This window comes from Amblyraja radiata, chromosome 1, assembly GCF_010909765.2.
Source record: "Amblyraja radiata isolate CabotCenter1 chromosome 1, sAmbRad1.1.pri, whole genome shotgun sequence".
NCBI classification, from domain to species: domain Eukaryota; kingdom Metazoa; phylum Chordata; class Chondrichthyes; order Rajiformes; family Rajidae; genus Amblyraja; species Amblyraja radiata.
This window is the reverse complement of record NC_045956.1, coordinates 48,463,028-48,490,859: the sequence shown is the minus strand read 5'-3', so window position 1 is coordinate 48,490,859 and position 27,832 is coordinate 48,463,028. Positions and strand designations below refer to the sequence as shown.

The 27,832-nt window shown below is 42.1% G+C and overlaps 2 protein-coding genes across 2 annotated transcripts in view; one reads left to right on the top strand and one right to left on the bottom strand.

Annotated features, from left to right (window-relative positions):
• Window positions 1–27,769, top strand: igfbp7 (insulin like growth factor binding protein 7). Its single transcript, XM_033021429.1, has 5 exons — window positions 1–584; window positions 18,313–18,422; window positions 22,046–22,162; window positions 24,558–24,666; window positions 27,120–27,769. The coding sequence occupies exons 1-5, from the start codon at window positions 143–145 to the stop codon at window positions 27,128–27,130; spliced, it is 789 nt and encodes a 262-aa protein (XP_032877320.1). The 5' UTR covers window positions 1–142; the 3' UTR covers window positions 27,131–27,769.
• Window positions 27,410–27,832, bottom strand: part of polr2b (RNA polymerase II subunit B) — a 60,481-nt gene continuing 60,058 nt past the window's right edge. The window contains exon 25 of the mRNA XM_033021374.1: window positions 27,410–27,738. Coding sequence (XP_032877265.1) covers window positions 27,649–27,738 — 90 coding nt within the window. The 3' untranslated portion in view covers window positions 27,410–27,648. The remainder of the gene's footprint in view (window positions 27,739–27,832) is intronic.

The following is a 27,832-nucleotide window of genomic DNA, read 5'->3' as shown; positions in this document are numbered from 1 at the left end:
GTTCAGCTTCATTTAGCTTGTGCTAGCGTGAGGAGGTTATCTTTTTTTTTTAGTGGGGACTTGAGTTTGAGATGGTTATGCTGGGTGGAGCCTGCGTTGCTGTATAAGGGGGCACGGGTCTCACAGGCTCAAGTTATTCGCGATGCTTCGTGCGATGATGGGCGTCCAGTTACTGGGTGGGTTTCTCCTGCTGTGCCTCTCGGCCAGCGCCGAGCAGAAGGCGGGTTCGGCTCAGTGTCCTCCCTGCGTGTTGTCCGAATGCCCGGCTCTGCCGCCCGGGGGCTGCCCGCTGGGTGAAGCGCCCAGTCAGTGCCGCTGCTGCACCGTGTGCGCCGCCGGCCAGGGAGAGCGTTGCGGCGGCCGCGACTACCAGTACGGTCGCTGCGCCCAGGGCTATGAGTGCGACCGCTCAGGCAGCAAGCGGAGGGGCCGGGGGCGATGCGTCTGCAAATCCCCCGAGCAGGTGTGCGGCAGCGACGGCATCACCTACAGCAACGGCTGCGAGCTGAAAGCCGCGGCTCGGCGAGCGGAGGAGCAGGGAGGCAGCCCGCTGACCAGGGGCCACAAAGGAGCTTGCGAGAGAGGTGAGGGGCGCGGTACTAGGGTGGAATGGGAGAGGGAGGGAATGGGAAAGGGGGGGAGGGAATGACAGTGGGAGGGAAGGAGGGGATGGGAGAGGGAAGGAATGGGAAAGGGGATGGGGAGAGGATGTGGGATGGAGGAGGGAGAGGATAGCAGAGGGAAATTCTATGCATCTACCCTTTCTATTCCCCTCGATCTTATCCACCTCTATAAGATTACCCTTCGTCCTCCTTTCACTCCAAGGAATAAAGTCCCAGCTTGCTCAACCTCTGCGTTTTGATCAGGTCCTCAAGTCCTAACAACATCTTCGTAAATCTTCTCTGCACTCTTTCCAGCTGAACATCTTTTCTATATCAGGGTGACCAAAACTGAACAGGGTTGGATGATCAGCCATGATCATATTGAATGAGGGTGCAGGCTCGAAGGGCCGAATGGCCTACTCCTGCACCTATTTTCTATGTTTCTAACACAATACTCAAATGTGTCCTCACCAATGTTTTGAACAGCTGTCAACTTCTAGACTCGATATCCTGACTGATGAAGGCCAATGTGCCGAAAGCCTTATTGACCACCCTATCTACATGTGATGACACTCCAATCCACCTGCTCTGCAACTCTCTATGCTTATTCTGATGAACTAAGGATTAGTACTTGTTATTGAAATTTCACTTTACCTCTGGTTACCAGAGTTCAGTTTTACCATTACCACAGTGAGTTCAATTTATCTGTATTAATTCTAGTTCAATTTGTCAAAATTGCCACATGTGTCGGAAGGAACTGCAGATGTTGGGATAGGATAGAGAGGGAATGGAAGTAGGGGAGGGAAATGGGGGAGAAAGGGAATGTGGGAGGGAGAAAGGGAATGGGAGATGGAGAAAAAGAATAGGTGACATTTCGGGTTGGAACCTTCAGAACCGAAATCACCTATTCCTTTTCAACAGAAACGCTGCCTGACCCGTTGAGTTACCCTAGCATTTTGTGTCTGTCTTTGGTCTAAACCAGCATCTGCAGTTCTTTCCAACATCCATTGATTCCTTCTTATCTACCCTGCAACCTGAAATGCTGTGGTATGTGAAATCGTGTATTTTAAGTGCCTGTCCCACTTTGCAATTTTTTTGGCGACTGCGGAGTGTCAGTGACTGACGCCCATAAAACCGTCAAGTTGCACAACATACACGCTGACTTCTGCTGCCCTGCGGGTGACGCCCAGTTAGGGATTTGTTAAGGTTAGGGTTTGGGCTAGGGTTATGGCTGGGGTTAGCGTTACGGCTAGGGTTAGGGTTAGGAACCACAGATGGGCTGTAAAATATTCTTCCTTCAATGCATGGATTTTCAATGTTAATATATTAAAATTAATACAATAAAATAAATTGTGCAAGTGAAAAGATGTCTGAGACGTTCAGTTTTATTCACAGATGTATTGGTCCGCTTCCAGATCCAATCACCGTCTCTAACTTTTCACAGGGATGGATTCAGTAGGGGTAGACTGAACTCCCCTCTCTCCTCACCCCTTCTTCCCCCCTCCCGCCCCCATCCCTCCTTCTCCACCCTCCCTTACCCTTCTCCCCTCCCCTTCTTCCCTCCCCCTCTCTTTCACTTCTCCCCGCTCCACTCTTCCCCACCTTCTCCACTCTCCCCCCCCCCCCCTTACATCCCCCTCTCCCTCCCTTCTCCCATTCTCCAACCCCCCCCCCCCCCACTACTTTCCCTGACGCCCCCCCCCATTTGTGGACCCAGCCTGCGACCTGCGATCCCCCCGCACACTATCCCACACACGCTAGGTGCAGACTCGGTGGGCCAAAGGGCACTGTATCTCTGAACTAAATGTGACATGGGCCCCAGGGCTTGGACTCGAACCCCCGATGTTTTGCATGGAAACTAAACTGTTGGCCACGAATTGTCCCAGAGGCCGATCTCTCTTCCAATGGTCTCTACAAACCCCCAGAGGCAGCGGGCTTTTCAACTGGGTACAGGCAATGCTGTCAATGTACCAGTGCCACCCACCTGCTCCGGCCACTGAGTCTAAATACCCACCACCCATTTTGAAGCAAGGTGAAGGGGGGGGGGGGGGGGGGGGGGTTGTTCCCAAAGTCGGCATTTATCCCATACTAAATGTTGCTAAAACAGATGATGTGACCTTTGTGCAGTACTAGTAGTGGGATCTAGTTGTCACAGGCTGGGTCCACAAATGGGGGGCGTCGATGGAAGTGGCGGTGGGAGAAGGGGGTGTGAGGGGAGGGGAGGGGAGGGAGAAGAGTGGAGCGGGGAGAAGGGAGGAAGAGGAGGAACGGAAGAAGGGGAGAGGGGCAGGGAGAAGGGTAGGGTGGGGAGTGGAGAAGGAGGGATGGGGGTGGGAGGGGGGGATGGATTCACTCACTGAATCCATCCCTGTTAATAGTTAGAGATGGTGATTGGATCTGGAAGCAGACCAATACATCTGTAAATAAAACTGAACGACTCGGACATCTTTTCATTTGCACAATTGATTTTATTGTATTAATTTCAATATATTAATGTTTGAAAACCATGCATTGAAGGAAGAATATCTTACAACCATCTGTGGTCCCTAACCCTAACTGGGTGCCACCCGCAGGACAGCATACGTCAGCGTGTGACACGGCGCACAACATGATGAGACACCCAGATGTTGCCCCAGGATTTTGAACATTCCAAAATCCTGGGGTGGCAGGGAGACACCGTGCGTCACCCACGAGTCACTACATGCGTCACCACACGTCACGACCCGACCACGACGCGACAACCTCTTTTCAGGCTGTCGCCTAAAATGTCGCCCAAGTGGGACAGGGTCTTTAGTGCATAGAATAATTACTCCCTAAATTAAAGTATTTCCAATGAGATGGACTAACAGAGAGACGTAAGAAAGCAAACTCAAGTTCATTGTTATAAGCGTAGTGAGCTGTAGAATAAGGCAGTGTCATTTTATTTATTGAAGCATTTAATATAAAATCACCAAATTATTGTTATATTTACAGAAGACAAATAGAATCAGAATTTTTGTAATATTAAGCATACATTTTCGAAAAGATATTTAAACTTAGGAAACAGAACAAATATTTACTGGAATTATATCAGGTTTGACAGACATAGTTGTGCATGAAAATCAGCGGTTGTAGTTTCAGCCTTCATTATAGAGATGCCAATAATAAACAGATATCAATGCACAGTCATGGTAAATGGAAGAGACATCATAAACTGTTGAGGATAAAGTTCCCAAAGTATAATTTGAGGAACAGAAAATCATCTTATTTAACATTCTTTTTTCAGCTAAAATAAATTGTTAGTCCATCATTCATCCCACACATTGCCTACTAGTTATGTTCAGCTACATAATCACGACATCACTTACAAAGTAATCTATTATGGTAGAACAGTGGCACGGAGCTGCTGCCTCACAGTGCCAGGTACCCAGGTTTCCGACGTCCGATTTAGTTGAATTTATTTAGTTTAGAGAGACAGCATGGAAACAGGCCCTTTGGCCCACCGCGTCTGTGCCAACCAAAGATCACCCGAACACTAGTTCTATCCTATACATTAGGGACAATTTACAGAAGCCAATTGACCTACCAACCTGTGTGTCTTTGGAATATGGGAGGAAAGCGATGCACCCAGAGAAAACCCACACGGTCACAGGGAGAATGTACAAACTCCATTCAGACAGCACCCGTTCACCCAGGCTCGCAGCAGGGTCTCTGGTGTTGTAGGGCAGCAACTCTACTTCTGAACCACTATGCTGCCAGGCTGTCTGTGTGTAGTTTGCACATTCTCTCTGTGACCATTTGAGTTTCCGCCTGGCACTCCTGTTTCCTCCTGCATCATACAGATGTGGCTTAGAACAAGAAGGTTTTCGGCCAGAAACGTTGCCTATTTCCTTCGCTCCATAGATGCTGCTGCACCTGCTGAGTTTCTCCAGCATTTTTGTGTACCGTGGCTTAGAACACTATTTGGCCACCCTAAACTGCCCCTAGTTTGTGGATGAGAGGTAGAATCTGTATGGCAGTGAAGCGAATAGAGGGAGAAATTGGGATTACTAGCATTAATATAAATGGATGTTTGATGGTTGGCATGGAGTCGATGGGTCAAAGCGCCTGTTTACGTGACAAATGGCTCCAGGTGTAAAGCCTTTCAAAGTTGTGATAATTGGCTTGGTTATGTGCATTTGTTTGTTTTTACAGTTAATTAAAAAAAATTTTTTTAATGGTTGTAAACCAGTAATTGTAATTTGTGAAAGACTGTTTCCATTGAAAGGATAAATTGTTGACAAAAGGGAAGTTATTCAGTATTATCTCCAAATGATTGAAGCCTGAGATTAGGGCCGTTTGCTCACATAAAGAGAATAGTTTTTTTCCCCCACACAGGTGGCTTTCAAAACAGAGGTTGTTTAAAAGGGATTCAATAGAATATTTTAAAAGGAAGAAGATGAAATTGTATGGTAACAAGATAATGGCAATGGATGGATAACTTTAAAGTGCAAGTACTAACTCAGGACAATGGGCAACATTTCTCTGTTGAATTTTGTGCTATGAATTCTACATCTGCTAGAATAACAGCTGAGACACATTGTGCACTTAAAGAACTTTTCCACATACTTGACATAATTCAGTTAGTTTGTACATGTTCAGAACAGTATATGCAGGATCTATTTTTGAATGTCATACATTGCATCCAAATGAATTATGGTCAGTGCATCAATCATCTGATTTCCATAAATTGCGAATCTTTTGGAAAGGGATTTATAAATCCAAAAGAAGAACTATATTGGTAATCATTGATTACACAAGACTCACTTTACCACTGGTATATTGACAGAAAAATGTAACAATCCTGGCCAAAGTAGTACCGATGTTGATGGCAACACAAAGAACATTGCTCATAATGAAACTGTATATTATCTTTCATTCTTTAGTTTCTGCTCCACATCTCTCAGCCCATGTTTAATTTAAATGATACTGTAATGGTTCTTAGCACTAACATGGTATCTTCCAGACTGTGCAAGAGTTTTATAGCTGGATGTAGAACTCTTGGGATGAGATTTTCATCAGCTCAAACTTATATTCCAAACAGCTTGCTGGTATACAGAGCCAACCTTGGAATGTGTTAAATCTCTAGAATTCTACCCCAGAGGCCATGCAGGCTTGATCAATGGATGTATTTAATGAGCTTGATACATTTTTGAAAGGAATTTTGTAGCATTGAGTGCAATAGGGAACTAGCACAGAACATTAAAGAATGAAGTGCTGGAGGAACTCTCACAGTGAACGCTCAGTCTATTTCCCCGCGTAGAGGATTCAAAGACTAAAGGGCATATGTGAGGTAAGATATCAAAGAGGGGCCCCGGGGGCAACATTTTCACATGGAGGGTAATTCCTATCTGAATGAGATGCCAGAGGAAACAAAGAAATTTAGAAAAATAGGTGCAGGAGTAGGCCATTTGGTCCTTCAAACCAGCACTGCCATTCGATATAATCATAGTTGATCATCTAAAATCAGTACCCCATTCCTGCTTTTTTTCCCATATCCCTTGATTCTGTAAACCCTAAGAGCTAAATCTAACTCTCTCTTGAAAACATCCAGCGAATTGGCCTCCACTGCCTTCTGTGGTAGATAATTCCACAGATTCACAACTCTCTGAGTGAAAAAATGTTTCCTCATCCTAAATGGCCTACCCCTTATTCTTAAACTGTGACCCCTGGTTCTGGACTCCCCCAACAGCGGGAACATTTTTTCTGCATCTAGCCTGTCCAATCCTCTAAGAATTTTATGTTTCTATCAGATCCCTCTCATCCTTCTAAATTCCAGTGAATACAAGCCCAGTCGACCCATTCTTTCATCATATGTCAGTCTCATCATTCCGGGGTATAGCAATAATGTCCTTCCTCAAATTCAGAGACCAAAATCACCGTTCTCATTAAATGTCACATCTCCAAGTTTGTAGATGACACAAAGCTGCGTGGCAGTGTGAGCTGCGATGAGGATGCAATGAGGCTGCAGGGTGACTTGGCTAGGTCGGGTGAGTGGGCAGATGCAAGGCAGATGCAGTATAATGTGGATAAATGTGAGGTTATCCATTTTGGTGGCAAGAACAAGAAGGCAGATTATTGTCTGAATGGTGTCAGATTAGGAAAAGGGGAGGTGCAACGAGACTTGGCTGTGCTTGTATGTCAGTCACTGAAAGTAAGCATGCAGGTACAGCAGGCAGTGAAGAAAGCTAATGGCATGTTGGCCTTCATTTCGATTGGATTTGAGTTTAGGAGCAAGGAGGTCCTACTGCAGTTGTACAGGGCCCTGGTGGGAGTGCATCTGGAGTATTGTGTGCAATTTTGGTTTCCTGATTTGAGGAAGGACATTATTGCTATTGAGGGAGTGCAGTGTAGATTCCCGGGATGGCGGGGCTGACATACGATGAAAGAATGGGTCAACTGGGCTTGTATTCACTGGAATTTAGAAGGATGCGAGGGATTCTTATAGAAACATATAAAATTCTTAAAGATTGGACAGGCTAGATGCAGGAAAAATGTTCCTGATGTTGGGGAGTCCAGAACCAGGGGTTACAGTTTAAGAATAAGGGGTAGGCCATTTAGGACTGAGATGAGGAAAAACCTCTTCATCCAGAGAGGTGTGAATCTGTGGAATTCTCTGCCACAGAAGGCAGTGGAGGCAAATTCGCTGGATGTTTTCAAGAGAGAGTTAGATTTATCTCTTGGGGATAAAGGAATCGAGGGATATGGGGGGAAAAGCAGGAACGGGGTACTGATTTTAGATGATCAGCCATGATCATATTGAATGGCGGTGCCAGCTCAAAGGGCCGAATGGCCTGCTAATCCTGCACCTATGTTTCTATGTTTTAGGTTGAGACCCTTCTTTAGACTGGCTCCTACTGACATTGATTGAAGGACAAATATTGATTAGTCCACATCGAGGCCTCAATTTTTTTTCTTCTTCAAGTGCGCTACCCTTGAAATGGACGAAAAGGCCTGAGTTTCATAACTTGTGCAATGGACAGTATCCCCTGGGAGTGCAAAGCACCTTCAACAAAACACAAAATTAGTTTAGTGAACCCAAGAAAGAAATTATTCTGAAGAAGGGTCTCGACCCGAAACGTCATCCATTCCTTCTCTCCAGAGATGCAGCCTGTCCCACTGAGTTACTCCAGCATTTTGTGTCTATTTCTGGTTTAAGCCAGCATCTGCAGTTCCTTCCTACCCAAAATTAGTTTAGTTTATTGTCACATGTACTGAAGTACAGTGAAAAGCTTTTTGTTTGGTCAGCGGAAAGACTATACATGATTACAATCAAGGCATCCCCAGTATACAGAAACAGGATAAAGGGAATAACATTTATTGTTCGATAAAGTCCAATTAAAGATAGTCAGAGGATCTCCAATGAGGTAGATAGTAACTCAGGGCCGCTCTCTGGTTGGTGATAGGATGGCTCAGTTGCCTAATAACAGCTGGGAAGAAACTATCCGTGAATCTGGAAATATTAGCTAATCAATGAAAGGGGACATGAAGCAACAACTTTCTGACCCAGAGACAAGAGCAGAGGCCCTTAGAGATCCAAGCATGACACCTGCAAGTATTTTTATGGACTGGGCTCCAACTGAGAAGGAGAATCAATTCCACAATCTAAAACTTGTGACCTCCCATAGAGATGATGGGTGGATATTATTCCTTACCTAGGGGCTAATGGAGGAGAGATGCTATCTTTTTAATGACAATAGATCAATTTTGATTGCAGGCAACTGTTCCAAAGTGATTCTTGATTGATTTTCATTCTAAGGGTAGGTCATTTGATCGCCATCAAATGGAAATTTGCAATTTGCAAACGGGTTCTGTCTGTGCTATTATTTTACCTTGTGAATTTTAAAGTTTTGCTGAGATCCCCAAGCAAACCAGGTGACATTTCATTCACAGTCACTATTTCTACAAGAGCCCAAGGGATGGAAAATCTGTAGCATTCCATTCTCCTTCAGTCATTAATGTGACAGCAAGAAGACAGCGCTTGTGAATTATGTCGAGGGAGCTTCTGTGGGGCATTGTGAAGTGCAGAGCAGAGATGCCCCACATGATAGGGAGAGTAGCAAGGGTATTAGACCTCAGTATCAAGAGGAACTAAATATGCCAGCATATCTTCACAGCAAAAGGGGAGCCTTGATGACAGTCTGAAAATGAGTAAATTAGAAATAATTTTCAATCCCATGATTGAACTGTACAGGGGTAGTTATGGATCTTTGGCATTGAAGGAGGTGACTTGGGTTAACCCCTGATATGTGGTGGGAAGACGACTATATTGCAATACAAGCAAAGGCAGCTGGTGTTTTTGAATCTTTTGCTTTAAAAAAAAAAAAATGTACATAAACAGTTAATGGAAGATTTTTGTTGGACTAAACAATTCAGGTCTGTTCTTGTTTGCAATAAGATTAACATTCCAAATTCAAGCACATTTTGTCCCATTCTAGATGAAGAAAAGCTTAGATATGCGTTGTTTTTCATAGCCAGTGAAGTAAGTTAAAGGGCAGCCACTGTTGCAAGAAGTGCATCAATGAACTTGTGCTCAACAAGTTCTCAGACTGCGAGAAATAATAGTTCAGTGATGTTGAATCGGGAATAAATGTTGGTTTATTCTGCTTTCATGCTTCAAGTTAGTTCTGCTGTTCTTCAAGTTAGTGCAATTAAACTTTTAATGTATACTCGAGGAGAATGTTTTGGGCGCAGATTAATATCTCAACAAAAGTTTGTACTTCTTAAAATGCAGCATGCTCTTGTACTGTGCTGGAGTGCCAGACTAAACTGTGTTCACGTCTCTGGAGTGGAATTTGAACTCACAATTTTCTGATTTGAGAAAAAAGAATGCTGAGATGTAGCTAATCCAAATTAAAACTCACTCCTGTTGCTAATCTGCATGTCCAATTATGCAGTAAAGAAAGGCTTTGTTTATTTTAAGTATTTTCCTTTACGCAGTCTAACATTCAGAAATTAAGTACCACAGACTTTAGAATTCCTGAAACACGTGCCAAATACTGAAAATACTCAGCTGGTCTTGACCCGAAATGTCGCCTATTCCTTCGCTCCATGGATGCTGCCTCACCTGCTGTGATTCTCCAGCATTTTTGTCTACCTTAGAATAGGAAAAGGTCCCTTGGCTTCTCATGTCTCTGTCATTAATTGAGATCGTGTTGATCTGTGACTTGCGTACCTGTTATATCTTTGGTAAGCTAAAATCAGTCTCAGATTTAACATTTACACTTGCCTTAGAATCATTTGGCATTCACGGGTAGGAGTACTTCTGCATGCTCTGCATTTTGAAGCACTTTCCAGCTTCACTCTTGAAAGATCTGGTCTTAACGCATAAGTTACGTACCGTGGTATCAAGAGTTTCCAGCTAATGCATGTTTTTCACTGCCATGAATGCCATTTCATCTGCTCTCACTGGAGTGTTACTAAGGACAGGACATTGCTTTTTAAGACAATGCCTAAGAAACTAGAGCTGTGTAGTGAAACCTAAGAGATTTAATAAAATTCTAAAAACACTCAGTAGTTTCATAAATTTATGTTATAGGAGCAGAATGAAGCCATTCAGCCCATGAAGTTTACTCCACCATTCAATCATTTTGATCGATCTTTTTCTCCCATCCCCATTCTCCTGCCTTCTCCTCATAACCCCCGACACCTGTATTAATAAAGAATCTGTCATTCTCCGCCGTACAAATATCCATTGACTTGGTTTCCACGGCTGCCTGTGGCAATGAATTCCACAGATTCACCACCCTCTGACTAAAGAAATTCCTCCTCATCTCCTTTCTAACGATACGTCATTTTATTCTGAGGCTATGGCCTCTGGTGTCAGACTCTCCCACTAGTGGAAACATCACTCTGCAGTTCATAATGGTCAGGCAGCATCTGTAAAAATAGACCATTTCAAATGGACCCACTACCACCATCTCGGGACATCCATGAGTAATCATTAAAATCCCTCCATAGCTAAAGAACGAATAAGTTGAGGATAGGGTTGCCAACTGTCCCGTATTAGCCGGGACATCCCGTATATTGGGCTAAATTGGTTTGTCCCATATGGGACCGTATTTGACCGCTACTACTCGGGTTGAGGGGACTGTTGGGTCAGAGCGCCGTGTCCAGCCCCACCTCACCCATCCCGACATAGTGCAGCCCATGGAGTGCAGCAGCAGCACCTCGACAGTTGGTCGACAGCCCAGCCAGCTGTCCGACCTTCGGACCTTCGGACCGTCACTTACCGCCGACACTATCACCCCCTCCTTCTCATGGCCAATCATCGGTTCATGAGTTGGATAGGGTGCCGGACTTTGGCAGCCGTCAGGGCCAAAACTCCTCAGCTGGCCCTTTGTGTGCATTGTGTGTAGTCCAACACCTGGGCCAATTCATCATTCACCCAGCCACGGCCGAGCCTGTCAACGAATTGCCGTCGGGAATTTGTCCCTTATTTTGACCTTTTGTCCCTTATTTGAGAGTGAGAAAGTTGGTAACTCTAGCCACAACCAACTCTCTCATGAATACATCCAGCGAATTGGCCACCACTGCCTTCATACTTCAGACTGAGAATGTACAAACTCCACACAGACAGCATCCATACTCAGGATCGAACCTGGGTCTCTGGCATTTTAAGGCAGCAGCTCTACTGCTACGCCACTATGCTGCCCTGCTCTGGTCTCGACTTTGATCTCTGATCACACATGACAAACAGGAGAGCACAACAGTCGGCACCAGCAGCCATATATGGCTTGTGTAAACAATTATTTTACATTAGATGTTTAAGCCAGAGAACTGTATTAGCTGTTGTAGAGGATCACTACAATAGCAACTTCTTGTTTATGAGTTATTACATGGTCTGAAGTTACATGCTCCTAATGGCCCAGTTGCATGTTGGAAAAGGTTCTATTTCCCAATGAGTATTAACAGTCTGTGTGGACACGGTTCAGAGTTGTTCATAGCCAATGTTTAGAGACAGGACAATTGTCCAACCAAGTACACGCCGACTGTTGATCACCCGTTCACATTAGTTCTATGTTAACCTACTTTCTCATCCACTCCTAACATATTAGAGTCAATTTACAGAGGCCAGTTAACATACTAACCTGCACTACTTTGGGATGTGGGGGGGAAACGGGGCACCTAGAGTAATATAGCATGGAAACAGACCCTTATTTCCAACTTGCCCATGCCAACCATACCCATCTACACTAGTCCCACCTACCCCTGTTTGGCCCATATCCATCTAAACTTTTCCTATCCATATGACTGTTCAAATGTATTTTAAATGTTATTAGAGTACGTGCCTCTGTCAACTCGTACCTATCCCAACTACATCCTCAGATAACTTGTTCCATATACCCACCCATGTATTGTGTGAAAATGTTGCTCCTCGGGTTCCTATTAAATCTTTCCCCTCTCACCTTAAACCCATGTCTTTTGGTTCTTGATTCCCCTACTCTGGGTTAAAATACTCTGTGCATTCACCCTATCTATTCCCCTCATGATTTTATACACTTGGAGGAAATCCAAACAGTCTTAGTAAGAATTTATAATCTCGGGTGCTGTCTGTGTTTACACAGACAGCACCCGAGTTCAGGATCGAATCTGGGTCTCTGGCATTGTGAGGTAGCTACTCTACCAGCTGCGCCACTGTGCTGCCCAAATGCTGTTCCAAGATGGGGAACCTGGGTCTTGGAATGAACGTTTGTTTGTGGGTTCCAGTTATGGTCAACTTCTTGCAGCTCACTAAGCCAAGCGAGAAATCATGATGAACAACATCAACTTGGTGACCAGACCAACTTCTAGTCAGCGATCCACTATTTCCCATTCCAGACAACAATGGCTTGAACTACCAAGTATTGGCCACTTGTAAGATCGGAGAGAATGGGAGAGATGGTAAAATACCCCCTCTGTGGAAAAGGGCAGGAAACGGCATGAATATGTTTTAAAATACTCCCCAATAGCATTCATATTTCATGTGGTGAATCTGTGGCAAAATTTGTTATTTAATGAAAAGCAGGAAACATTCCTAGTCACAACATCATTGTGCCCCTAGCAAATGTTTGCTTAACCAATGTAGCTTGTTTAGCCCATCGACTTGACAAATAATTATTTTAATTTAAAATTTCATAAGTACGATCATGCACTTACATGTGCAGAATGTACTATGGCAGGATTCCTGAGTTGAATTCCAGACATGAAGTGACACTAACTGCTGTTCACGTCAAAGCACGGTTCAACTGAGTGGGGAGCTGCGGTAAAATTGGAAATAAATGTAGAATAAGGAGAACATTTTGATTGCACCTTTTCACTCCGAGAGAGGTGGGTGTGTGGCATGAGCTGCCAGAGGAGGTAGTTGAGGCAAGTACAATAACAATATTTAAAATAGAAGGATATGGGCCAAATACTGGTAAATGGGACTATCTTAGATAGGGCATCATGGTCAGCATGGATGAGTTGGGCCAAAGGGCCTATTTCCATACTCTCTTGATTCTACGCAAGAATATGGTTGTGATTGGTGAAGTGTAATCCACCTGCAGTCCACATTAGTTCTAAAACCAGTATCCCAGCCATAATCAGCTACTCATCAGAAGGTAAGATTCAGAGCTCTTCGCTGGCATTGTTGTTTGCAATTCCTTGGATAAAGCAGCAGTCGGTGCCTGAACACAGAACTTCAGCATCCAGGTTTGGGTTAATGTGGCAGGAAACATCTATGCCACAAAAGTACTTGAAAATTACATTAGAAAGGAGATGAGGAGCAATTTATTTGGTCGGAACGTGGTGAATTTGTGAAATTCATCGCCACAGAAGGCTGTGGAGGCCAAGTCAATGAATATTTTTAAGGCTGAGACTGATAGATTCTTGATTGGTACGGGTGTCGGGGAAGGCAGGAGAATCGATTTGAGACAGAAACATAGATCAGCCATGATTGAATGGCAGATTAGACTTGATAGGCCAAATGGCCTAATTCTGCTAAATTAAGAAACTTATGAACCCTCCATTGTTAATGCCTTGAAGGCCAACAGTGATCATAGAATCAGTCACATTAAATACTGTCGGAATGAGAGCAAATCATAGAACAAAGTAGTTCACCTCCTTACACTCAAATTTCCAAGGTGCCACAGAGTCCACTTGAGTAACAGCCCACCCACCACCCTTGATCAGTCAGAGGATAGCAGGCACAATGTAACATCACCTAATGCAAATACCTCCCTCCCCTCCCCAACTCCCAATGTCACATATTATCTTAATGTCAACGCATATTCCTTCGTTATTGCTGGATTGAAATCAGACAACTCATCATAAACTAGCAATATTGTGGAAGGGTCTAGATGAAGTAAAATTGTTCAGTGAAGTAACATTGTTCAAGAAGAAGTAACATGAAGTTAATATGAAGTAACTGTTCAAGAAGATGGTCTAACGTCTACTTTTGAAGAGAGTCGACGCCTCGAAAAAAAATTACAACTTTTTTTTTTTCAGGCAATTCTGATATTTGAACTTCCACGGTAAAGATTATTGGTCTTATAATTGCATGGTCACTTTCATTAAATGTTATAAATTCTACCAAAGTGGTTTATAATTAAAACATGAACATAATACTGGTCACTTTTAAATGTGTGACCAGTATTATGTTCATGTTTTAACTTTTAAAAGACTATATTATTCAAAAACTAAAATAAATAAACTCTTCCCTAATGTCTCACCCATCTGTGATAAATGTCTGTGTCAAGAAGCTACCATAGCGCATTCTTTTGTTTTTTGTACAAAAATACAAAAATTCTGGAATGAAATATTTGACATCTTTACAAAATTAATTAAAATAAAACTGGTACCAAAACCAGAATGGATTATTTTTGGAATATCGGATGGTAACCCTGAACTAAACGTGTTTCAGAAGAATTTACTCAATTACGGGCTAATAATGGGAAAAAAGCTCACACTTAAATTCTGGAAAAATGCGCCTACACCAACAATAAAAATGTGGATATCAAATATGTTTGAAACACTACATCTGGAAGAGATGAGATTCCTCTTAGCAGGCAAAGCAGGCCACTTCCAAAAGACGTGATATACGTTTTTGGAACTATTACAAGCATAAGGTGCAATAGCAATCTAAAAAATTAATAAATAAATAAATAAAATGTACCAGGATCTGGCAATGGGGGGTAAAAAAAAACAAAACAACAAAAACAGACTTGGTTGGTAGTCCCCTTTCTGCGGAGTTTAATGTTATAATAGAGCGATTGTTTCTCCTTTCTTTTTCCTTCTTTTCTAGGGTCTACTTTCTTTCTTTACTTCCTTCTCTAACTTCTTTTCTGAGGGGCTTTCTTTTCTCAACACTCTCTTGCACCTTCACGACTCTTGCGCACTTTCTTTACTTCCTTTACTTCTATCTTTTTCTTAAAGCTCAAAAAATGAAGCGGTACAAAAAATGTATTAAGACATATGTGTTGTGTAGTATTGTAACTTACCGTACTTCTAGTAAAAAATTAAAATTAAAAATTAAAAAAATAAAAAAACTTTAAAATAGAATCCACGTGAGAAATTACTGCTCAAAGAGCAGTGTGTTCATAAGCTAATGTTAACTTTATGTTGGATCACTCAACTTGTTTTTAAATCACCTTAAAACTATGCAGCAGCATGTCTCATCTTATTAAAAGTCCACGTGCAGTGACATGTCAGGCTAGTTTTGTTCAATGGTTGAACTCTATTAATTTTTTGCTGAGCCTGACCTAACAGCAGAAGCGGCCGTTAACCATTGGTTCTTGTATAGTACGGTTAAGCACTGGATTAATTATAGCACAGCCGAGTGAACGGATTACCCTCCTGAAAGGTTTTGCTGCTTTTGTTGAACTGTCCCATAGTCGGTATTCTGCTCCATTATGAATAAGTGTTTTCACAGTGGCTGGGATTTTTCTAACTCTCGTGCATAGTTTTCGCACTGTTGACTCCAGTTGCTGGGTTGCATACATTGAAAGTAATGGACCAACAGATTGAGAAATAGGCCATGCTTAGCACCATTGCTGCTCTCTGGATAAATTCCAAGGGCCAGAACATTTATAGTATGTCACTTTAAAATGTATACTTAGCGCCTAAAGCTCTCATATTTTACATGCATGTATCCTGTGACAGGAATAGGCTTCTATGAACCTACCTGGTGAGATTAAAGAGTACATGTAGTCTGAGCCTTTGACAGGAACTTTTAGCTATAAATTACTGATGGGTGGCACAGCTGGATCCAGCATCAGCGCCAGACATCTTGGTTCAAATCTGACCTCCTTTGCTGTCTGTGGAGTTTGCAAATTCTCCTTTCAATGGCATAAATATCCCGAGTGCTCTATTTCCTCCCACATCCCAAAGATGTAGGTTGATAGGGTAATTATCCATTGTAAATTTCTCCCAGTGTATAGATGAGTAGTTAAAACAATGAGGTTGAAAGGAACATGGGGAAAGTAATTGGAGAACAATTAGTGAAGGAATGGGATCGCTCTGTGAATTGGCATGGTTCCTTTCAACTCATTAGAAAACATGGCAGTACAAAGATTATCGAGACCCAATTCCTATTCACCCATTAATTAAACTTTAACTCCCCCTCCTATTCCCACACTGACCTTTCTGTCCTGGGCCTCCTCCATTGTCAGAGTGAGGCCCAGCGCAAATTGAAGGAACAGCACCTCCTATTTCGCTCGGGTAGCTTACACCCCAACGGTATGAACATTGACTTCTCTAAGTTCAAGTAGCCCTTACTTTCCCTCTTTCTCCATCACCTCCCCTCCCCTGTTCTCCCACCAGTCTTACTGTGTCTGACTAGATTTTATCTCTATACTGCACTCCTGACATCAATGTGAAGATGGGTCTCGACCCGAAACGTCATCCATTCCTTCTCTCCAGAGATGCTGCCTGTCCTGCTGAGTTACTCCAGCATTTTTTTGTCTATCTTCGAATTAAACTTTGGCTACGGATTCTTTAACAGGCTTTTAATCTCTCAACACATATTTAGTCAAGAGTCTAGTGTTTTATTGTCATGTGTCCTTGATAGAACAATGAAGGACACATGACTACCTCCCCCAGGTCTCTATTTTTGGCATCCTCTTTGAAATGTCATAATGAGGCCAGTGCATTTGCAGATTCCATTTGTTCATCTCCATAACTTCTTCAACCCTTATGACTTTTCCACAATCTGGCTATCTGAAATATTCAAAATTCCAATTATTTAACATCTGACCCGTAAGATGATGTTTCCCATGCTCCCTTGAAACACACTGGGGCCCCACTTTCCACAATTTCCTGCTGAGTTACTCCAGCACTTTGTGTCTATCTTTGGTCTGAAACAACAAGTGTTCTTCTTATGCTCCCACCTGCCTGCATGTTAAAATATTCAAATATACTGGTCAAATTACATGCGGCTCTCTAATTGTAACTTCCACATGAGTGTTTCATCTATAGCGGAGTTAACCTATGAAAACTACCAGATCTCATGAGGAGAAGCTGGTAATGCACTGTAGACACGTTTTGTTCTAAATGCGACAATTGTGCATCCTACTGCTCCATTGCATTTCTATCTCGGTCTCCTCTTTCCTACCAGCATCCCAAAACTTTCAGGTTGAGGAATTCCATTTGAGACATTTTTAGAAGCAAGTGCCAGCCTTCTGAAAGATTGCAACAGTTTCCCTCTTTAATCCACAACCCCAATGTAGAGTTCTCAACTTGGCCATACAGGCTTGGTATCCTGGCGTTGTTGCAGCAAATGTGGTGTCCTCCACCGCCACTCCATCGCCAATGGGAAATGATCTTCATTTAGCAGCATCTTGTTACGCGTTTGTATTTGTGGAGAGTTGTGTTGTATAGCAAGGCAGGTGACCTATGTTGATTGCTCTTTGGACAAGGCCATGTGCTTTGCATACCCAACCACAGAATCCTGGAATAGTCTTTCTCCGGGAACAGTCACCGTGTTCTGAACTCTGACATGGGTGTTGTAACTCGACTACTGAGGTTTGGGTGACCTTGGTCCTGGGGTGCAATTGGCGTAGGTCCAAGAGCTTCCATTAGTCCTGAAGGTCTGGGATGTTTGTGAGAAGTGAGTCGCAGCATAATGACGAGAAAGATTGGAAAAAAAGTGTCAGACAGAGACACAAGAAACTGCAGATACTGGAATCTTGAGCAAAACACATCTCCAGTAGCGGGAACGGGCTTGTGATGTTTTGAGTCAGGACCCTTATTCAGGGCAAGAATACAGTTTTGCTTGGCGTTGGTTTTCACTAAGATAGGTTCTGTTGGGGACTTTACGTTACTTTAGACTTTAGAGATACAGTTTGGAAATAGGCCCTTCGGCCCACTAAGTCCACGGCAACCAGCCATCACCCCGTAAACTAGCACTATCCTACACACTGGGGGCAATTTCCAATTTTACCAAAGCCAATTAACCTACAATTCTGTACATCTTTAGTGTGTGGGAGGAAACCGGAGCACCCAGAGAAAACCCATGTGGTCACAGGGAGAACGTACAAACTCCGTACAGACAGCACCTGTAGCCAGGATCGAACACTGGTCTCTGGTGCTGTCAGGCAGCAACTCTACTGCTGCACCACTGTGCCGATCCTTTGATAAGGATCATGGGCTGGATACCATCATCAGAGCAATGCTACTCCTTTTGAATAAATGACATCAACATAGGATTCAAATAGAAATTATTTTTCTTTAATAGCTCCAGTTATTGTGACACAACCTCAGGAGATTTGGAATGTCAGTGGATCACAAGTTTACCTCAGCTGTGAAGTTATCGGAGTACCCACCCCCGTACTTACCTGGAACAAGGTTAGCAAATATCAAACTGTTTTATTTACTTCACAAAGTTCATTAACATACATTAAGTTTCTCATTGTTTCAGAATTGCATTGAGCATTTTGATGATATTAATTGAATTTCTTCATGATTGAATGAATCATTTTATGAATTAGAATCTATATATATTAATACTTAACATGTTAAAATAAAATACGACCTTCAGTTGTCTGTGCTTCAATTTAGAGCTGTGGCATGTCAGTAACAACATCAATTCAGTACAGTCATGAGACTATCTACGCATGGATCATACAGTAAGACTATTCATCTCACTATATCTGTGTCATAGAGTCATACAGCATGGAAACAAGCCCTTTGGCCCAACACATCCATGCCAACAAGATGTCTCATCTAAGCTAGTCCCATTTTGCCTGTTTATCCCATGGAACTCAAACTTTCCTATCCATATACATTTCCAAATGTTTTTTAAATCTTGTTATTGAACCTATCGCGACAACTTCCTCTGGCAGCTTGTTCCATATACCCGCCACCATCTGCATGAAAAAGGTCGCCCTTCAGGTTCCTATTAAATCTTTCCCCTCTGACCATAGCTCCTAATTCCCCTATCCTGGGTAAAAGACCCATTCAAAATTATTGTAAGTTGAAAGATTTTCACTCACTTCCTCAACTGAACAAATATTATGTACTGATTTTACCCAAAAACCTTCAGAATTCAAATCAAAATATTCTGCCAGACATTTCTGCTTCAATAGAAACATGGAAACCAGGAAGAGGTTACTCAGTCATTTAAGCCTATTTCATCATTTATTTTTACTGCATGACTAGTCTGTACATGAACTGCAGTTTACCTTTTTCCCCTTTAATACCCTATTCTAACAGAAATATATATTGTTGGCAGTCACCGTTAATCTAGCATCTACTACGTAGTGAAAGGTTATTTTATGATCTCACCTGGAACTGCCCGAGTCTAACTTTAAGACTATATGCACCCTTGTTAGAGAAAATCAGAAAAAAAGTAGGCTAATCATGCCTCTGTCTGCTTCATTATTCAACAGAGTTATAGCTCATCATTCACTTCAATTCCCTGTTCCCAACTTCTCCCCATATCACTGCATACACAAGCCATTGAGAAATAGATTCACCTCTTTCTTCCATTTAATGACTTAGCCTCTACTGCCGTCTGTGGTGGAGAATTGAACAGGTTCCACCAAGCTGTGGGTGAATAACTTTCTCCTCGCCGATGTAAACGAGGTCACATAGGGAGCACTGAATGCAATGCATGAGGTCAGAAGAAGTGCATGTAAGTCCTGGTTCGGGAGTCTCCAGCTGTTGGGAACATCTTGCCTATATATAGTCTGTCCAGGAACTGCAGATGTTGGTTTACACTAAGGATAGACCCAAAATACTGGAGTAACTCAATGGGACAGGCAGCATCTCTGAAGAGAAGGATTGGGTGATATTTTGGGTCGAGACCCTTTAGTTTAGAGATACAGCATGGAAACAGATCCTTCGGCCCACCGAGTCCCAACCAACCAGTGATCCCTGCACATTCACACTATATATGCACACTAGGGACAATTTTCACATAGCAAGTAGCCAATCAACCTCACAAACCTGTACGTCTTTGGAATGTGGGAGGAAACCGAAGATAGAAACATAGAAAATAGGTGCAGGAGTAGGCCATTCGGCCCTTCGAGCCTGCACCACCATTCAATATGATCATGGCTGATCATCCAACTCAGTATCCTGTACCTGCCTTTTCTCCATACCCCCTGATCCCTTTAGCCACAAGGGCCACATCTAACTCCCTCTTAAATATAGCCAATGAACTGGCCTCAACTACCTTCTATGGCAGAGAATTCCACAGATTCACCACTCTGTGTGAAAAATGTTTTTCTCATCTCGGTCCTAAAAGATTTCCCCCTTATCCTTAAACTGTGACTCCTTGTTCTGGACTTCCCCAACATCGGGAACAATCTTCCTGCATCTAGCCTGTCCAACCCCTTAAGAATTTTGTAAGTTTCTATAAGATCCCCCCTCAATCTTCTAAATTCTAGCGAGTACAATCCGAGTCTATCCAGTTTTTCTTCATATGAAAGTCCTGACATCCCAGGAATCAGTCTGGTGAACCTTCTCTGTACTCCCTTTATGGCAAGAATGTCTTTCCTCAGATTAGGAGACCAAAACTGTACGCAATACTCCAGGTGTGGTCTCACCAAGACCCTGTACAACTGCAGTAGAACCTCCCTGCTCTTATACTCAAATCCTTTTGCTATGAATGCTAACATGTCATTTACTTTCTTCACTGCCTGCTGCACCTGCATGCCTACTTTCAATGACTGGTGTACCATGACACCCAGGTCTCGTTGCATCTCCCCTTTTCCTAATCGGCCACCATTCAGACAAATAAAGATCATGGAGAAAAATCACGTAATCGCGGGGAGAACGTACAAATTCCATACAGACAGCGCCCGGAGTCTGGATCGAACCCGCATCTCTGGCGCTGCAATCGCTGTAAGGCTAACTCTACTGCGCCACCCTTCTTCAGATCTCTCCAAATATGCTGCCTGTCCTGCTGAATTATTCCAACATTTTGTGTCTATCTATAGTCAGTTTAGTTTTCATAGAATTTTGTGGATTTTTATGAGATTTTCTTTTATTTTTCTTTACAACAGTGAATAACCAACCACACAAACCCAGTTTTTCCTCAAATGCATGTCATGCCATTTCAGGAATCAGTCTAGGAATATTTTTTTGCACTCCCTCTATGTCAAGGACATTCCACTCTGATGTAGATATCAAAACTGCTCACATTACTATCACCAAAGCCTTGGACAACTGCAGCAAGATACTTTTGCTCCTATAGTCTAATCCTCTTTCTAGTGTACCATTTGCCTTTCTGCTTATTGCTGCAACTACGCTTTATTTGTGTGCAAGGCCACTCAGCTCTTGTTACACATTTACTTTTACTAATATCTTGCCGTTCAGATAATGGCATGTCTTTCAGGGTTCTTATAAACCAAAGCTTTGTATATTTACATTTAGAGGAAGCAACTTCCCTGTACTAACTTTATCAAAGCTTTTTATCAGACCTGGTTCTCAGAGCTACTGTAGCAACCGGAACAAATCTATTTTATTATTGTTTAAATGTTGATTAGATACGCACCTCCCTTCACCCAACAACCTTTTGAACTCAATGGAATGTAAGCCAAGTTTATGTAGTCTAACTTTGGCATTCTGAGCCTTGGGAACATTGTGATGACCTTGGGAATAATCTGGTGAAATATTGAAATAGCTACTTGAAGGTCAATATCTCTCTTCTGAGCTCTAGTGGCCAAAACTGTACGTGCTACTTCATCAGGATTTGCAAAACCCCCCAAACAAATGAAACTTCATTTCCTTGATTTTGTATTTCCGAATCCTTGAGAGGAAAATCAATAGTCCTTTTCAATTACGTTGTATGAATCTTTGACTATATTACCCACTTGGGATATCTCAGAATATTCCATATCTACAGAGCCTTCTCCCAACTGAGCACAAAGAATATTCTCCAGGTTGTGCAGTCCATGCATCTAAAATCCTATTTTTCTATCAGGATAAATGATTTGCCTATTTTGCTGGATTTCAAACGATAGGTAATGAAAACCAAGACTGGCGTGGAAAAGGTCGAGTTATTGCCTGGTGACCGTGACAACCTTGCCATCCAGACTCGAGGTGGGCCGGAGAAGCACGAGGTGACAGGATGGGTGTTGGTAAGCTTTCAATCCAGTTGTGAGATTTTTAGTGTAAGTTATATAAATAAGCTTTATAAAAGCAAGTGTTAAAACATTTATTTTGCATTTTAGTGTATCTTATACACTAACCAATCTTCAACCTGTCCGGTCTACCACAGGATATATCCTTTCAAACTATTTATTTGGGCTATCCTAAGGTTGGGATCAGTGTTCAATACAGTATGTTCTTCCTTTATTTACCACCAGGGGCATTTATTTATCACCAATGGCAGCCCCGCCAACAGTCTGTCATTTAAAAAATGTTTTAGTGTGTATTAAAAGTTTGTGTAAATGTTCTCCGGTTTGTTTTATGTGGGGGGAGGGGGGAGGGGGAAACTTTTTTTCAGTTTCTTACCTTGCCGGAGATTCGATTGTTTTCCGGGTTGCATCTCCGGTCGCTCTGCGGTTTACTATCGATGGAGCTGGAGGCCTCCTCAGCCTGACTTGAGCCCCACCGCGGGGCATGGACTTAAGCTGATCCGTTGCCTAGGATTGCTCCAACCGCGGTCTGCGAACTTACCATCAAGAGCTCGCAGTCTTGAGAAAGGCCGAGTTGGTAAGCTCCAACGACGCAGAGGCTCGGCCAGCCCCGACCCGGGGGAGCTGACATCCCGCCTGATGCAGGAGCTGATCGCCCTGATGCGGTGCCCAAATGCTGCCGGCTACAGGAGTCAAGATCGTCCTGTCAACTGAGGGCTCGAGTACACCCGACCGTGGGAGAGCATAGAAGGGAAGATATTCGCCTTTCATCACAGTGAGGAATGTGGAGGGGTCACTGTGGTGGATGTTTTTGTTAAAATGTATTTTGAGTGTTCCATTGCTTTTTGTTTGTATGACTGACTTGGCAAATGAAATTCATTGTATGTTGCAAAACATACTTGGCTAATAAAGTATTATTGTGATTGTGATTGATTTAATAACATGGATACCAATGAAGTAAAACTTTTTCAGCTCCACTGCAGAGGTGAAGAAATGTTTTTTTTCTCTGATCATCCAAGTCCAGAATTTGTGTGTAATGAAAATACAAATTTCTAAAGAACAAATTAACCAAAATGGAAATTAAGTGTATACCGCATCACCACAGTAGCATTTGCTTTCCCCACACTAACTTGTGACAGATTCTCCAATTGTGGCTGCATATTTTGTGTCTTACCGTGGTTAGCTTTGTGCTTAATTCTGTCTTCGAAACGGTGAAAAAGCAGGGTTGAAAAAACCCCATGCAGTCTTCTCTAAAGAAACTTTAATGTTACCACTTCAGTTCGCATTTAGCTTGCAGCAGACAGTGGCTTTTACATATCTATGTTTAAAAAAACCCACAATAGAATCCTCTATTCAAGGAAAAAGCAAAAGTTTCTTCTTCATATCTATTCAGCAAATGTAATTTTCTCTTAACTTTATATGTTAATTTTATCTAAGAGTGTAAATAAAGTTGAACTGCAACATGTTGCTGCCTTGTTACAAATTTGTAACTTGTATATCATAAAATGCAACTCAAATATTTGAACAAAGGATTAAAAAATGCAAAATATTCTAGATTAAATCACCCAAACCTAAGTACTAAAAGCCATGTCCCACGGTACAAGTTCATTCCAAGAGCTCTCCCGAGTTTGCCCTGATTCAAACTCGGAGATTTACAGTAATGGCCACACGTCGGTACTCGGGGATCTCGTGGACATTTTTCAACATGTTGAAAAATCTTCACGAGTCTTCCCGTGCTTACCTGCAGTTAGCGAGTCTTCCCGAGTACCTGCAGTTAGCGTTACGAGCCGCTAAGAGACGTCCCCGAGCTCCGACGTGCCCGCTACATTCATTCTCCATGCGTACCACGAGTTTGATTTTTTTTAAACCCTGGAGAGCTCTTGGAATGTACTCGTAACGTGGGACAGAGCTTTAACGGTATTACATTTGCAAACCCTCTGAGGCAGATTTTTATCTTGGTTCAGTGATTTAATTGTTAGGTTCATTAATTTCCAATTTCCATTTTTTAATAAGTCAATAGTTCATAAGTCATAGCAGTATTAGGCTATTCAGCCCATCAAGTCTACTCCACCATTCAATCATGACTGGTTTATCTTTCCCTCTCAACCCGAGTCTCCTGCCCTTTCCCCCCATAACCCTTGACTAACCAAGAATCTGTTAATCTCCACATTAAAAACACCTAATTACTTGGCCTCCACATCCATCTGTGACAATGAATTCCACTAATTCACCACCCTCTGACTAAATAAATTCCTCATCTTCTTTCATTCTAAGGCGGTGTCTCTGGTCCTAGACTTGCCCACTATGGAAACATCTATGGTTTTTACACATATAGACCATACAAATGACACACATCTTTAAGGTATAATGGTCTTCTTCCTCTTTATTTATTTAGATATCTCCACTCACTCAAGGGGATGCAGGAGAGTATGAATGTTATGCATCAAACACCAAGGGAGAAGCTGCAGCTACTGGAAATATACATGTGGTTGATAAACTAAAAAGTAAGTGCAGCGATTTGTATAAGTAACATAGACATATCACATGTTACTAGTTTGCTTTCAAGATAACAGTATAACGGTACTATGGTGGTTTTTGATAGTTGTACTTCTTCTTTTTTTTAATTAATTGTTCATAGATATGCTAGACAGTTCTTTTTTCCAGGTCAGAAATATCAAATACTAGAGGGAGCAGCTTTAAGGTGAGTGGGACAACGTTTAAAGATGTGCAGGGCATTTTTTATACAGAGGGTGGTGAGTGCCTAGAATGCATTGCTGGGGATGGTGTTGGAGGCAGATACAATGGTGGCATTTAAGAGACTTTGGATAGGCCTAGGGATCTACAGGAAATAGAGGGAGGGATATGGATTATGTGCAGGCAGAGATAGGGTGGTCTTGGCATCATGTTCAGTACATTGTGGACAGGGGAGGCTGTTCCTGTGCTGCACTGTTCCTTGTTCTATGTTTATGCATAAGATCGAGAAAATGAAGAGAATTACATTTTTTCATATTTGATTTTAAATGTATTACACAGGCTTTTATTGCTGAAAACTTGGGAAAACAAATTACATAGTAGGGCTGTCGTTCCCATGCTTTACTCATTGCTGAATTAACAAGTTATTTGTTCTCTGGGGGGGTTTGAGTGCTGAAGTTGGGGAAGGGAGATGATAAAGGAAATTAGCAGAATGACGCATTAAAGAAAGTCTTTGGAGAAAATACACAATCAGACAAAAAAGGTCAAAGATCAAAATCTTGATTAAATGGCATTTGAAAAGACAGCTGAAGTGGAGGGCAACTATGACAAGAAAAATAATGATTGTATGAAGTTAATCAGAGACCAGATTGTTGGATTACACTGTAGGATTAGATGTTAGAGATTGAGTGAGAAGGGGGAATGCCAGGCTGTATTACATGATTTTATCATGAGAATCTTCAATAGGCATCAGTAGTTTGAGGACAATGCTGGACAGTTAGATATGATGGGTGCAAGATAGGACGGGAGAGTGGTTTAACATGCAATGAGATTTCCAGAATGGAAGTTAGCCTGAAGGGAGAGATAAAACACCTCATTGAATGGTGCCAAAACAAACTCTTGCTCGTGTCAACAAGACCAAGGAAGTAATGAGAACAAACTCGATTTGAGTTTGATATTTCACCTTTTCAAGATTGTAATGACAGCTTAGCTACGTCTGGAGAACAAGTCCATACTCTTTTGTTGTATTTAAGGCTTGCAACCAAAGTGGCTGATGATTGGTCTCTGTGGCAATGGGGACCTCGGCAGGAAGCTCCAATGAATCACACACTTGGTACTTCTGGCTGAACTTGGTTGCAAATGCTTCACTTTAGTCTTCAGCATTTACATGCTGGGTTCATCCACTGATGATATTTGTACTTTTCTATTATTTTTATGGGTACAGGATAGGCCAGTATATGAATATAGTACATGAATCATGCGAGGGCAGGACAAGCTGGAAAGCAAAACGTATTGGCCAAAACTGAGTTAATGACTGCTGCGATCAAAGAAAACCTACAATGACAGCAGGATTTCAAAATGACCAACATCGCAAGATGGGGATGGGTTTGGGTGGTTGGTAGAGTCAGAGAACTAGTATGGGGTAGGGATGAAGAGAACGGGAAAGCAAGGGTTACTTGAAGTTAGTGAAGTTAATATTCAAACTGCTGGTTTGTAAGATGCCCAAGCAAAATATGAGGTGCTGTTACTCCAATTTGCGTTGGGCCTAACTCTGACAGTGGAGGTGGTCCAGGGCAGAAAGGTGAGTATGGGATTGGGAGGAGGAGTTAAAGTATTTAGCAACCGGGAGATCACGTAGGTCTAGGCAGACCGAGCTGAGGTGTTATTAATTTTTTCACCAGGTCATGCACCAACATGATATCAGTTTCTTCAACATCGCTAGGTTCAAAGCTTTAAACTCCACTGCAAATAGCATTTTGAACTATTGTGGTTTGCTTTCAAGGGTAATTAAATTCTAGTGATCATTGCAGCTCAAATCCCATCAATACATAACACTAAAGATAGATAACCCAGGATTGCGGTGAGGTGGGTGGCCTTGGAACTGGTGAATAAAGTCCGCTATTATTTGGAAATGTAGATTTTATAGAATAGTTCTTCCAAATGTTTTTTTCTTGTAGGCTGGTGATACTCATTCACTGTTGTGCTTGCTCCCTTTCCTGGCTCTTTGTTTCAAATTGAATTTAAAGTTGCATTAAGTCAGCAACAGCCATGTCAGATAAGCCAGCACCGTGTGATTCCTGAGGAAGCATTATGCTTATAACAAAGACTGCACATTGTTGCGGGAATTATATTTTGATACAGCAGATGCTAACTAATACCGATGGATGGTTATTCGAATGATCCACTGAAAAAAATCTACAATAGAGAATGGACTCAATTATGTGGAAATAATTTTGTCCTTTAACTCTCATGTTTTGTTTTGCAGAGAAACCGTGAGTTAAAATGAAGAATTAACAACAGACTGAACCATGAGCACAACTACCTGCAGGGAATTCTGTGAATGTGCAGAATCTGGTGGTGTTTCTTTTCAATATATTACAAATTAAGTGTTACTGGGATCTTTCTCTTTCTTGTATACTGTATTAATTCAGTGATTTGTGGTCTTATGTATCTTTTATATTTACTCTGCTTGCAATTAAATACTATAAATCAATAAGAGGAACAGAGCATTGTGTAATCAAAATGCAAAGATATGAAATAAAGTTTATAAATAGCTTAAAATACAACATTTTATTTGTTTTCACAACAAAACCAACTTACAACATTGGCAAAAAATAAATTTACCATTGAGAACATACAAATAAAAGGCACAGAGCAAGTGTGGTTGAAATTCCAGACCGTAAGTAATACCCTTTCTGTACCGTCTGGTGCACCCTGTCCTGCAGATAATTTTGCCAGTCACATTTTACTTCAGCATTTTGTCACAGTTCGACTGTGTGAAGATCATATTTAGTTTATGAAATCATCATTCGTGGTGCAATACTCATTGACATCAACTCCTGGAAGAGAAGTTTGCAGGCATAGGGCAACCGTACCAATGAAATCTGCAAATCAAATACCAAGACAAAAAAAAAATCAAGATCAAGGAACTGCAGATGCTGGTCTACCAAGGAAAGACACAAAATGCTAGAGTAACTC

Coding starts and splice junctions, on each gene's coding strand:
- igfbp7 (XM_033021429.1), top strand. CDS start 143: ATGCTTCGTGCGATGATGGGCGTCCAGTTACTGGGTGGGTTTCTCCTG. Junction 585..18,312: donor CAAAGGAGCTTGCGAGAGAG/GTGAGGGGCGCG, acceptor TTTCTTTAATAG/CTCCAGTTATTGTGACACAA. Junction 18,423..22,045: donor CCGTACTTACCTGGAACAAG/GTTAGCAAATAT, acceptor TTCAAACGATAG/GTAATGAAAACCAAGACTGG.